The following is an 11,240-nucleotide window of genomic DNA, read 5'->3' as shown; positions in this document are numbered from 1 at the left end:
TCACCCTCCCCATGCTCTACCTCTCCGTATTCATCCTCCTCTCCGTCCTTCCCATCCAAACCTAGCTGTTCAAACTCCGACCCCAGCGCTTGCGCCCACATCTGATCCTCCTCCTCCCCAATATACATCCTCGCCGTAGCGGCACTTCCCAACCCCCTCCCTACTCTATGTTTCTCCTTCATATCCAATGCCTTCTCCAACACACCCACTTTACACGACTCGAAGCCCCTCACCATCTCCTCTCCAAACGGTTCCCCTTGAACCAAACCATTCCTATGGCAAAAAGCCAAAAACGCTTTCCAGTGCTCATCCAGCGCCAAAACATTCGGATTACCCAAAACAACTAACCCGGCCTTTGCTCTCGTCAAGGCAACATTCATCTTCCTCCTGAGTCCAATGATTCCCACCCCTCGCTGAATGTCTTCGGCCAGGAAGCGCTCCCTCGTGCGCGTAGTGCACAGGATCACGACGCGGCTCTCAAGTCCTTGAAAGGCTTCCAACGGTCCAATATTCACGTCCCAAAGACTGTACGTCGGACTCCGCATGAGGTTGCGCAGCCGTTTGACCTGCGCTGCGAAGGGCGAGATGATGGCTACTTCGCGCTGGGGGACTTGCGCCTCAGTGACAAGGCGGGCAGCGATCGCGCAGGCAGTTTGGCATTCGAAATTGTTATACCAGCCGCCGCCTTCGTATTCGATGTCGTCCAGCGAGGTGATAGGGACGTAGAGGACAGGATATTTCTTGCCTTGCCAGATGGAGGAGGCTTGGAGGGGAGTGTTGGTTTCGATTGGGGCTTCCGGGATGAGGGTGTCGTTGTAGAAGAGGCAGGAGGGGACAGTGAGGATGGCAGGGTGAGAACGATAGTTTCGCATGAGATTGGCAAAGGGAGGATAGAGCATGGGAAGCATGGACGAATTGAGGACCGGAGGCTCGACTGAAGCGCGGACTCTGTTTCTGGATAAAGGGTGGGTCTTGTATAGTGGGCGTTCGAATAGGCGGGCAAAGAGAGAACGTGAGCAGCGGGGGTCGTTCGATGCGGTACGTGGTCCGAGTTGCTCCTGGTCTCCGGCCATTATGAGGCGAGGCTGCTGGAGGTTGGCTGGATATTGGCTTGGTGGCATTACAACCGTCAGGGCGGGCATCACGTCTAATTCAGTAGCCTGCGCGGCTTCGTCTAACAAAAGTGCTCCCCAGCGGAGGCGCGTAGGTCCAGTATTTTCGTCCTCGGGATGAAATGCTGAATGCATGTTCTTCTCAATCAGGTATAAGTCGGCGTTCGTTACCCTGGCGTTTGCCAGAATGGCAGCGTCGCGTGTGGAGGTGACGACGATATTGTACTTCATCAATCGGGAGATGGGTGGAAGGTAGAACATGTCACGATCCCGATAGCAGTATCCAAGTAATTCCCCTGGAACCTCATTATCCGCCCTTTGGGGACCGTTCAGCCTGAGCAGCTTCTCTGGAGACAGGTGCTGTCGCAATCGCAAAGCTAATGTATCCGCAGCCTGATCAGAAGGTGCGCAGATAAGAATATGGGCGACATCAGTCGTGTTCAAAAGCTGAAGCGCAATCTCCACCAGAGTTTTCGTCTTTCCCGTTCCTGGCGGACCCGATATCAGGAACGGTAAGACTCCGAAGTCCGCCTCACATGCACTGTTGACCGCCTGTAACTGCTCGTAGTTGCACTGCGCGTCAAAGAGGCCTCGTGAGTGTGCTAGCTGTCTGAGTCTCCGTTGGATGGCACCGTCACTTTCGTCTGGGAATGTCATACGCCGTATCCAGTCATTCCGAGGTCGTGCTTCCCGGTTGCTGCTCTGACCTCCGCTAGGGGCTTGAGAACCCGGACTATGGGTTTCCCGGTATTGGTATTGCTCTTCGTGGATCTTTTGTAGCTGTAGGTGGATACACGAAAGGGCATCCCACTGCGCCTGTAGAAGCGGTTGTTTCAAGGGAAACTTGACGTTGAATCTCATGCGCCGCGGGACGAGTCCAGTGATTTTCAGCCATACACGCTCTTGAGCCCTATCCACCGCAAATACAGAGGCATTGTACTGCACACCTGACCAGATTGGCGTGACAGGTGTGAAGTTAGAGGGGCCATCGCGATCATCCGCGTAGAGCTGCCGTAAATGAAGGGTATCGCCTCTTTCCACTAAAGGGTTATCCTCGCGTATGCCAGGAATTCCGAGAATGTAGAGACCTGGATAGTCGGAAAAGCATATCTCCTTATCGTATAACACATGTGTGTCTTTGGCAGCCAATTCGATTCTCCACAAAGTTAAGAAATAGTCCCTGTATGTAGTAGGCGCCAATCCTGCGGGTACGGCAACGTCCAAGTGCTGCAATGTTGCGAGTGAGTCGAATTCTTGCCTGGGTAAGAAATCGGTTCCGGCAAAAGAAAGAATATATGCAGCAATCTCTATGCGGTGCTCGTGCTCAGTGTGTTTGATTTGCCGTGGTTCGGCTTGGGCGACTTCTCGCAGAGCTCGTGGGATAAATGTCGCAGCGTAGACGTCATAGTCACATTTGATGGAACCCTTATCCGCACTACCGACAGCATTTGCGTCTGTCGGAAGCGAGGTGGAAATACTCTGCACAGGAGGAGCAGGGTGGACAGTGGTTGGATTGACGGAGACGGTTGGACAAGGCAGATGGGTTCTATGTCGCAATGAGAGGTCCGGCACAGCGATCAAGCGGTTGATATTTCCTGCCATATCCTCACAGGAAGCCACAGGCGGTAGTTGATGAACAGGCAATATTTGACTTTGGCATCCTCGTGGACCTGGCTGGGTTATGAGGCTGCAGCCCTCGCGGGAGTGCACCGGCAGCCTTCCAAAGCAATACTCCAGCGACCGATGTGAAATGGATGGGTAAGTGGGGATATGGATGCTAGGACGAGGTTCAGTGTCGTTGGCCAGGTGGGATCCATGCAGAGTGTAACTATACCCGCAGACGGGGTTGCGGTTGCGGTCGCTTGCTCCAGGGCTGGCAGCTGACTGTCACAAGCTCAGCCGCAAGATCGCACCCTTTCTGGATTAGTGCGGGCGACATCAAACATTTGCTGATTAATATTATGAACCTTCCATATCCCACGAAGACAAATATTGTCAACTCAACGTCACCCATCTGGTCGAGCAAGGCAATTGCTGAGGCTCACCTCGTGAGATTATTTGTATGCTTCAAATGTGCGTGTGTTGATATCGGCCGGATCCCCAACCGGTGATGGTCGGGAAAATGACCGGCTAACGTTTTCCCAGGGAGTTTGATCGTCGAAGTCGACTGTCGTAAGGGTTGGCAAGTAAGACTTGCCCAGCTCCAATCGCGGATTTCATGCCAGCAATGGGTGTTCACGTTGTAGATGTGGCGGGAGGGCCGGAGATACCTTGCGGAGCATGGTGGGTGAATACAGGAAGTCGCATTATCCCCATAAGAACGTAGCCGTTGAATGATTGTTGTCCGCAAGGTTATAACCTTTAAGCAGCTTCGGGGATAAATATAAACGATGGGGTGAGGTGTATCACTTCCCTCCGTGACCGAACGGTCATGAGCAGACTTGGTTCTGCTAACCCCAGTATAACTTCACCCGGCTGATTGCTGTCAGAGGATGGAATGGGGAGAATCGTTGAAGCCGTTGCCTTCCATGTGTAGGAGAACGGGGATCCTGGAGGGCTTCGCTCCAGCTGAGTAGGTAGCATGCCTCCAATTTCCTGTTCTCATTCCATGACCACCTCTGTGTAAGTGCAAGTGTTAGCCGTGGCACGCCCTGCCCCTTTCTGCATGTTTTGTTCCGCTTCTTTTCTGCCGTTCATATCTCTTGTCTTGCTGTTTCCTGATACAGTATCTCGTCCGTCTATATGGTCCCTGGAATCGTTTCGTCCTTGCCGCTCGTTGGAGCGACCTTTCGCGGAGCGGATACAACGTTGAGGAGGGGTATATCGCGCGGCCAATGTAGAAGCCTGTCCTTTTGGAGTCAGCCATCTGGCAGCTATGGCTTCTTCTCTCATATACTCAACCTTGTACGCTCTTGGATTTCAGTCTTCTGTTCTCCCCTCTTTCTGACGGTTGGTCCGTCTGACGGCTCGCACAACTCCACAACCAGGTCGATTCTCTGCATCTTTATCTTTCCTTTTCGGCAGGGCAGGTGAAACGAAGGACCATGGGGCTCTCAGAGATATCCAGTTGAGTTCGACCCCGAAAGTGCTGCTGCCGATCTGCGAATAGCCACTGACATGTTGAGACTTGAGGAGTTCGAATAACGTCTCTTTCTCGGCAAGCCTGGGTTCATGATGCAGGAAGCTCTGGCTTGTTAACATGCGATTGGAACCCGAGGTCGGCCTCGTACCATGGGATGTTCCCGGCGTCCTACCTCTCGTTTCCAGGTGCCAGGGCATGGATCGCTGCACTCACCGGCTCGTCACCTCCTGTCTCTGACCACGGAGTCAGCCTTCACGTCCGCAAGCAGCTGGATCCCGCAATCACTTGGAATGCGTTTGGGTACTGCTTGGTCGCTGTCACCAAGTCCTCACCGCCCGTTTGATCTGACCCTGTGATGTCGGCGCCGCACTGCCACTGTGCAGCCCGACCTCGATGACTGCGTCGGCTCGCCGTGACACGACGCAATGGTCCATTGGGTGTTGGGGTACGCATACGCTCCTTGCCATTGCTTTGGAGTTGCTCGAATACAAGAGGTCAACAGGGAGATGGACCATATCACATCATATCATATCGGGGAGGGACGACCGTGGAGCCCGTAGTGGTAGTAGTGGACTTGGCGCTTGCCCAGGTAGCGTGACGCCCCAACTTCGGTGCTCGTTGGAACATGGGACTGAACAATAGAGACAGGCGGGATCCGAAGCAGAATGGGGTGCCTGTGCCTGTGCCTGTGAATAGCGGGGTGGGTCTGGGCTTCCATTGTGCGGCCAACGGGGGAACCAGGTCCGTTGGCGGTGAGGGAGGGCAGGAGGGAGGGCGGAGGAGACGGCGCCCCGGCCGGTGATTGTCCACGAGCTCACCATCCCCACACCCACGACTTCACAGTCACATCACCAGGCTGCTTCTGCTTCTACTTCTACTTAATACCTCCCCTCGCCCAACCTCCCTCGAGATCCCTCTCTCCCCCGACAGCTCTTCTCAACCTTCACAACACCTTCCCCGCAACCCAGACTCGCTCATCTTGCAGCCATCCACCATCCCAACTCCAACCCACTGGAGCAATCCATGACTGGCTTCTCCATCAGGTCCTTCGCCACCACCGAAGCTGCCATCGCTGCACCTGTTGTCAATACCCCAAAATCCATCAGGTCTGCCATGAGCATCGAGAATCTCTTGTCCGACCCCGTCGAGGGCCCCGCCTCCCAAGAACCCGCGAGTAGCCCCTCGCAGAAGACGGCCACTTGCGATGCCCATGAAGCTGGCTCTGCGGCTGCCCAAGACCTCGCCTGCACCGACGAAGACATGGTCGAACCGAGCGATGCGCAGGACAGCACCGGTGCGTGGAGCTCCATCGAGCGAGAGTTTGAGTGCATGTACGACGAGTACTCGCAGTGCCGCACCGGCCAGTATACCCTCAGCCTGGCCCGCAAAGTGATCTCGAACCATTTCGGCCGCAACAAGGCCTGCACCCGCCTCATCGACGACTGGCCCCTGTTCTGTCGGAAGCACTACCAGCGCGCCACGTACAATTCGGAGCAGTGGCAGCGACGCAAGGTCGCTCTGATCATTCGCCAGTTTGGCATCATCAACACCAAGTACCCTGGAATGACGTACACCGTCGCCCTCAAGAAGTCGGAGATGGATCGACTCAACACTTTCGCTCGCGCCATGGACGCCGGCCTGAGCCCCCAAGAGGCAGGCGCCAAAGTTGCTCCCGTGGCAGACGTCAAGTCGTTCCAGGCTCCCATTGACGTGCTTCGTGAGCTCCAGCACCATCTGGGGCCCAACAAGACCATGGCCGACGTCACCCAGACGATGGTGGATATCAACAAGATGCTGCAGGATGGCGACACCAAGGAAATCCCTGCGATTGAGTTCCTCATGGAGGCACCCGAGACGAAGACTACCAAGTCTCCGCAAGCTGTGAGCAAAGCATCCCCGGCTGGCGCTCGTGTTTCTCCAAAAGGCGCTGTCAAGAAGCCCGGTCGAAAGTAGGCCTCCCCATCGCACGACTCATACAATCAAGTCTCTCTGGAGCGACGGTTGCCGGGAAACCAGAGCGACTACTTTCCGGCAGCCGGCGTTCAGTCACGGTATCGAAATCATGCACAAAGCGGTACGATTGGATATATGAGCCACGAATTTCACGATGGTCAACGATGGATATACCCCGTTTCATATGAGCTATACTGCTGCCACGCAGTATCGAGCTTGCATAATTGCTGGGAGTCTTTGCTTAAACGGTTTCTATGCAACTTCTCCGGTGTTTCTCTTTTCCAATGAACCAAATTGCAACTTTTCTCTTCCGCATCCATCGTTTCTCGCGTTAATGGTCTTTTGATGATGGACATGGCAATGTATACATCTGTCAATCCAACAAGGCTGGATATGCGGATAGGGATATTTCCTTTTTTCTTCCTTCCCCGGCAGTGCGGTCACGGTCTTACATGTTCAGCCAATGCCCATTTGGATGGGTCCGGCATGTGGGGGTTGGTAATGTCGATTGTGGCTTCGATTTTCTTCCCACAGTATTATTATCTGTATCTTTATCGGCACCATATAGATACAAAGGCAATCTCAACCCTCTCTGTATTCGTAATAACACTAAATACAGATTGCGACATCTTTCACATGTTGTCCTTGCGTTTTGCCACATGATGTCGGTATGGCCCGATGAAGTGAGGTTGAGGTTTCTGAAACACGCCTGGAAATTCTCCGATTCGCTGATTTGTACCTGCAAGGCGTACCTGCAGGGTTGTTCTTGGCATGCACACACATGGCCCCGGGGCTGCCCAAATGGATGGTCGCGCTTGCTTGAAGGGGATTAGTGTGGGGTTGAGTCTCATCTCCTCCCTCCATTCTCATTCCTCTCTTAATCATGAAGTCTTTGAGGTCTGCGATTTGTGAGTTCTCACGAGGATTGTGCGCAGTAGAGATTTATTTGGTGCAGAAGCAACCCAGGAGAGTACAGGAAGCGACAATGTTACCCCAGCTATTCGAGAAGGAAGCGACAGGACGGGAGTCATCTTCCACATGTTCGGCGAACCCATCGATGTCATGTCCACGCAGATTCTTGCGTCATCGTCTCTCATTCACATGCAAATCTTTTTCCATCACTATCCTTACGTCGAATTTCTATCTTGTGTCATCTACAGATCGAATATCTGGTTTTGACAGGTGTCGGCGCTGAAGGTTGTTTCTGTGCTATGTCGCTTCAGCCTTAGGAAATTGGCTTACCCCTTCGTCTTTTGAACGATCGCTGACATCAACTATAGCCACTGTCCTGCCACTACGTTCATTACCCGAGCTACCATCTACCGCGCACCGTGCCAATTCCGGTATGAATGGACACCTCACCGGGAATAATCTCCCGTAGGAAAGCCACTGTGCCCTTTCGATGGCAATCGAGAGATCTGTAGCAGAGACTCGAGACTTCGCCCTCGTCATACAGGAAAGACCTACCTGAAACATGGCCATACTTTAATGTCTCCCAAGTATCCGAGGCAGGCGCTCCCCCTGAACTCTTCATCCTTCCCCCGCGAGTCGGATATGCCAACGATGTATTATCCCGCTTTGTTAAAGAAGTGAAGCGAGGCGCCAAAGTACTCAGGATCACATACCAGAATCGCACCCTCTATGTGAGCTCGCTCTTCCGGGACTACCCTTACAAGTTCGATGTAAACGGCAACGGACGATTTCCCAGGGTATTGCGCATTTCCCCTGCCGAACACGTACTCTGGCTGTGGCTGTGGGGACCCAACGCAACAGTGAAGCCTGCTCCAACAGGCAAACCTCAATTTAGAACGGAAAGCAAGGACGAATCGCACGGGCATCTATTACCGGACCCGAATCCTCTGCTTCGTGTAGGCGAAAATTTACGGCGGATGATCCTCGGAGGTGTAATCACACGCGCTTTCCACGTGATTCCGCCGACCCTCAGACAGCCTCAGCGAGGCCTGCTTACTGTTTCTTCGGCAAGACAGGAATCTTCTCAGTGTTCGCGTCTTTCGAAGAAAGATGAAGCGGCCCAGCGAGCTCTGCTGCCCTTGGACAAACGTGAGAATGAGAGCAAGAAAGGTCAGCCAGATAAACGCACTGCTTCGTCGCCATCACGGAGATCTTCACATAGGTCGGGTTCCCTGCCAAAAGACGAGGGATCTGTAGAGGCTCTCCAGAGCTCTGTGTCATCCTGGGCCCGCCTTGGGGACGAGGACGACGAGCTTCAGTCGCAGGAACTCAGTGTTTCATCATCACCATCACTTGGGAGATTGTCACAATATCTCAGTCTGCCGCCAAATCACGAAGGAGCACTTGAGGAATCCCAGCGCGGTCCATCTTCCGTGCAAGAGGTTGAGAGTGGGAACAGCAAGGAGAGTGAGGATGGCAAGCTCAAGGATGCGGACTTGGAGGCCAGCGACGTGGGATCGCCAACAACTCCGTCTTCACAACAAGATGAATCGCGGGCAAAGTCTGCAACGCTCCACAGGGCTCGCCTTCACAACATGATTCGGAATTGCCCGCACTTGATGTATCCTCGCCAACTTCCGTTTTCGCCTGCTTCTCCGAATCCGCACACCAAGGAAGGTGCGGACGGTTCTCTACCTGTTCTTAAGGTCCGGAGTGCTGGTGCTTCTCCCACTGTCACGTCTCCGCAACCCTCGCCTCTTGGGCCACATGGCCAAGGTCCAGCGCAGGTTCACGGGCAGACGGCCATCGACCGGAATTGGTCATTTTCCCCATCCCGAGACATTCAACTAGCTGGGTCTTCGCAAACCCCGCCATCGACCTTTTCAGAGATTCTGCCAGGCTTCCGAGACGCCCCCACATCCAGATCTCTTCAACGCAAGCCTCTACCAGGTCTCGGCCTGGTTCCATCTGATATCATTCCCGGGCAACCGCTTCCCACTCGCTATCTGCCCGCCCTCGCATTGATTCTGAAAGAACAACGATTGGGATTTGGTCAACCTATGACTCTTGTTGGCGCATTTGCATCCTTGTCTGATTCGGCCTCCACCGGGCTTCGGGCCAGTTCCTGGAAACCCCGTGAGATTGAGGGATTCGCACGTCCAAGCGCATTGTCAGAGTCGACTACACGGTCTTCCATTTGTAACTTTTCATGGGAAAGCCCCTTGAAGCTGGGTGTAGGTCGTGAAGCAAATGCGTTTGGCGGATGGGTGTCAAGCTGTCGGGGGAAGGAATGCCAGGGGAAGGAGGACAAAGGAAGGCAAAGCTAGGGAAGGTAAAGGGGATGTAGATAAGTGGGCCAGAGGGCCAGGTATATACTAGTGGTAGGGGTTTTGTGAAAGGGGATGGACGGGGATGATGGGTTGGTTGGCTTTGGATGGATAGCCTTGTTGTTTTTCGACATTGAAGTTTGAATGGCAGTGTGCCGGGATGGATACATGATGGATGCGCGTCTCAGGTTTGCTTCTATAGCTACTTGCTTTCTACGTACGTGCGCGTGGTTACTGAACCTAGGATATTGTGGAACGCATCCTGATGATTCAATTCGAGCTTGCTGGGTGGTTGTAGCTACTTATATCTGTATCGATGAAATTCGGCGTGGTCTACGAGATAGAGTAGCGAGGTGAGAGTTACTTTGTTCAGAAAGGTGTGGAGCAGGGTTCGGCGGTCTTAACAATACATAGTCATTGGAGGTACAGGCGTCTGCTGACTGTACAAAAAAGGGGTCGGGGGCACGTGAGATGATGGACTCCGCACGTGGGCACCCATCCCACACACCCCCAGCAGCAGCACCCACACAGTAAGTAGACGGGCTGAAGATCCGATGGCATTTCCATTCCTGGTTTAAAGTAGCGTAAAGAGAGAAGAGCTAAGCTTGAACATTTCATTGCGTTCATTGCAAAGGGATGTCATTGATTCATTCATTCATCCATGAAGCTATTCCAACACATTGTCCCCCTAAATCCATACCTAGGTACATTTTCCTCCACCGCCGCAATCCCCTCCAACTACGCCTACGACTCCAGCTTCGCCTACGCCTCCAACTTCGCCGGCGGCACCTCCTCGACCTTGGGCTGCGCCTCCTTCAAGTGAATCTTGCCCTCGGCATCGTACACAATCTCCCTGACCTTGACGCACCGCAAATGGTTCCTCCCGCTCAGGCTCGTATCATGGTAGAAAAGATACCACTTGCCCTTGAACTCGGCAATCGAGTGATGCGTCGTCCAGCCCAACACGGGCTCCAGTATCCGTCCCGCATACGTAAAAGGCCCGAGCGGGGAGTCCGAGATGGCGTACGCGAGGTAATGCGTGTCGCCCGTCGAGTAGGAAAAGTAGTATTTCCCATTGTACTTGTGCAGCCAGGCGGCCTCGAAGAAGCGGCGGTCGTGGTCCTCGGCGGGGATGGGTTTGCCCGTCTCCGGGGCGAGGATGACGACGTCCTGCACGCCGGACTCGTGCAGCGTCTTCATGTCGTCGTTGAGTTTGGCGACCTTGGCGCTCAGCGCGTGGCCCGTCGACGGCTCGTTGGGTCCCTGCTGCGAGGCGTCGAAGGTGTTGGAGGTCCAGCACTGGAGCTGGCCGCCCCAGAGACCGCCGAAGTAGAGGTAGGCTTGGCCGTCGTCGTCGACGAAGGTCGCCGGGTCGATGCTGAAGGTGCCCTGGATGTAGTCTGGTTCCGGCTTGAAGGGCCCCTCGGGCTTGTCCGATTCGGCCACGCCGATCCGGAAGATGCCGTCCTTGTCCCTGGCGGGGAAGTAGAGGTAGTATTTCCCGTTCTTGAAGGCCGCGTCGGGCGCCCAGAGCTGTTTGCTCACCCAGGGGATGTCGGCTTGGGCGAGGGCGATGCCGTGGTCGGTGACGGGTCCGCCGATCTCCTCCATGGAGAGGACGTGGTAGTCGTTCATGTCGTACTGGTCGCCATTGTCGTTGTCTTGGATGTCGGTTTCGCGGTCGTGCGAGGGGTAGACGTAGAGTTTGCCGTTGAAGGCGTGGGCGGAGGGGTCCGCGGTGTAGATGTGGGTTACGAGGGGTTGCTTGTCGGCCATGGTGGGCGGAGAGAGCAGACGAAAAGGGTGGTTAGTCCAGTATCAAGGCTTGAGGTATGTATAACCCTGCAGACAGTC

General features: G+C 54.4%; 4 protein-coding genes across 4 annotated transcripts; 2 read left to right on the top strand and 2 right to left on the bottom strand.

Annotated features, from left to right (window-relative positions):
- Positions 1-210: 210 nt before the first annotated feature.
- On the bottom strand, positions 211-1,973 carry EI97DRAFT_449876 (P-loop containing nucleoside triphosphate hydrolase protein; the record flags this gene model as incomplete). Its single annotated transcript, XM_033800246.1, has 2 exons — positions 211-239; positions 269-1,973. The coding sequence occupies 2 exons, from the start codon at positions 1,971-1,973 to the stop codon at positions 211-213; spliced, it is 1,734 nt and encodes a 577-aa protein (XP_033654676.1).
- A 1,633-nt stretch (positions 1,974-3,606) lies between these two features.
- On the top strand, positions 3,607-4,624 carry EI97DRAFT_310799 (uncharacterized protein). Its single transcript, XM_033794605.1, has 3 exons — positions 3,607-4,016; positions 4,100-4,178; positions 4,245-4,624. Exons 1-3 carry the CDS (start codon positions 3,855-3,857, stop codon positions 4,535-4,537), a joined length of 534 nt encoding a protein of 177 aa, XP_033654675.1. The 5' UTR covers positions 3,607-3,854; the 3' UTR covers positions 4,538-4,624.
- A 593-nt stretch (positions 4,625-5,217) lies between these two features.
- On the top strand, positions 5,218-6,147 carry EI97DRAFT_375967 (uncharacterized protein; the record flags this gene model as incomplete). The annotated part of the gene is made up of 1 exon (XM_033795535.1): positions 5,218-6,147. One exon carries the CDS (start codon positions 5,218-5,220, stop codon positions 6,145-6,147), a length of 930 nt encoding a protein of 309 aa, XP_033654674.1.
- Positions 6,148-10,148: 4,001 nt separating this feature from the next.
- EI97DRAFT_457850 (Arabinanase/levansucrase/invertase) lies at positions 10,149-11,162 on the bottom strand (the record flags this gene model as incomplete). Its single annotated transcript, XM_033800852.1, has 1 exon — positions 10,149-11,162. One exon carries the CDS (start codon positions 11,160-11,162, stop codon positions 10,149-10,151), a length of 1,014 nt encoding a protein of 337 aa, XP_033654673.1.
- Between the last annotated feature and the right edge of the window lie 78 nt (positions 11,163-11,240).

The sequence above is a fragment of the Westerdykella ornata genome (assembly GCF_010094085.1).
Source record: "Westerdykella ornata strain CBS 379.55 unplaced genomic scaffold EI97scaffold_8, whole genome shotgun sequence".
NCBI lineage: Eukaryota > Fungi > Ascomycota > Dothideomycetes > Pleosporales > Sporormiaceae > Westerdykella > Westerdykella ornata.
This window is presented reverse-complemented; position numbering and strand designations above follow the sequence as displayed.

What these genes read in the sequence shown, in the direction of transcription:
- EI97DRAFT_310799 (XM_033794605.1), top strand. Translation starts at nt 3,855, where the DNA reads ATGGTCCCTGGAATCGTTTCGTCCTTGCCGCTCGTTGGAGCGACCTTT. An exon ending in TCTCTCATATACTCAACCTT is followed by an intron (nt 4,017 to 4,099) that starts GTACGCTCTTGG and finishes CTCCACAACCAG; the next exon opens with GTCGATTCTCTGCATCTTTA. An exon ending in GGGGCTCTCAGAGATATCCA is followed by an intron (nt 4,179 to 4,244) that starts GTTGAGTTCGAC and finishes TTGAGACTTGAG; the next exon opens with GAGTTCGAATAACGTCTCTT.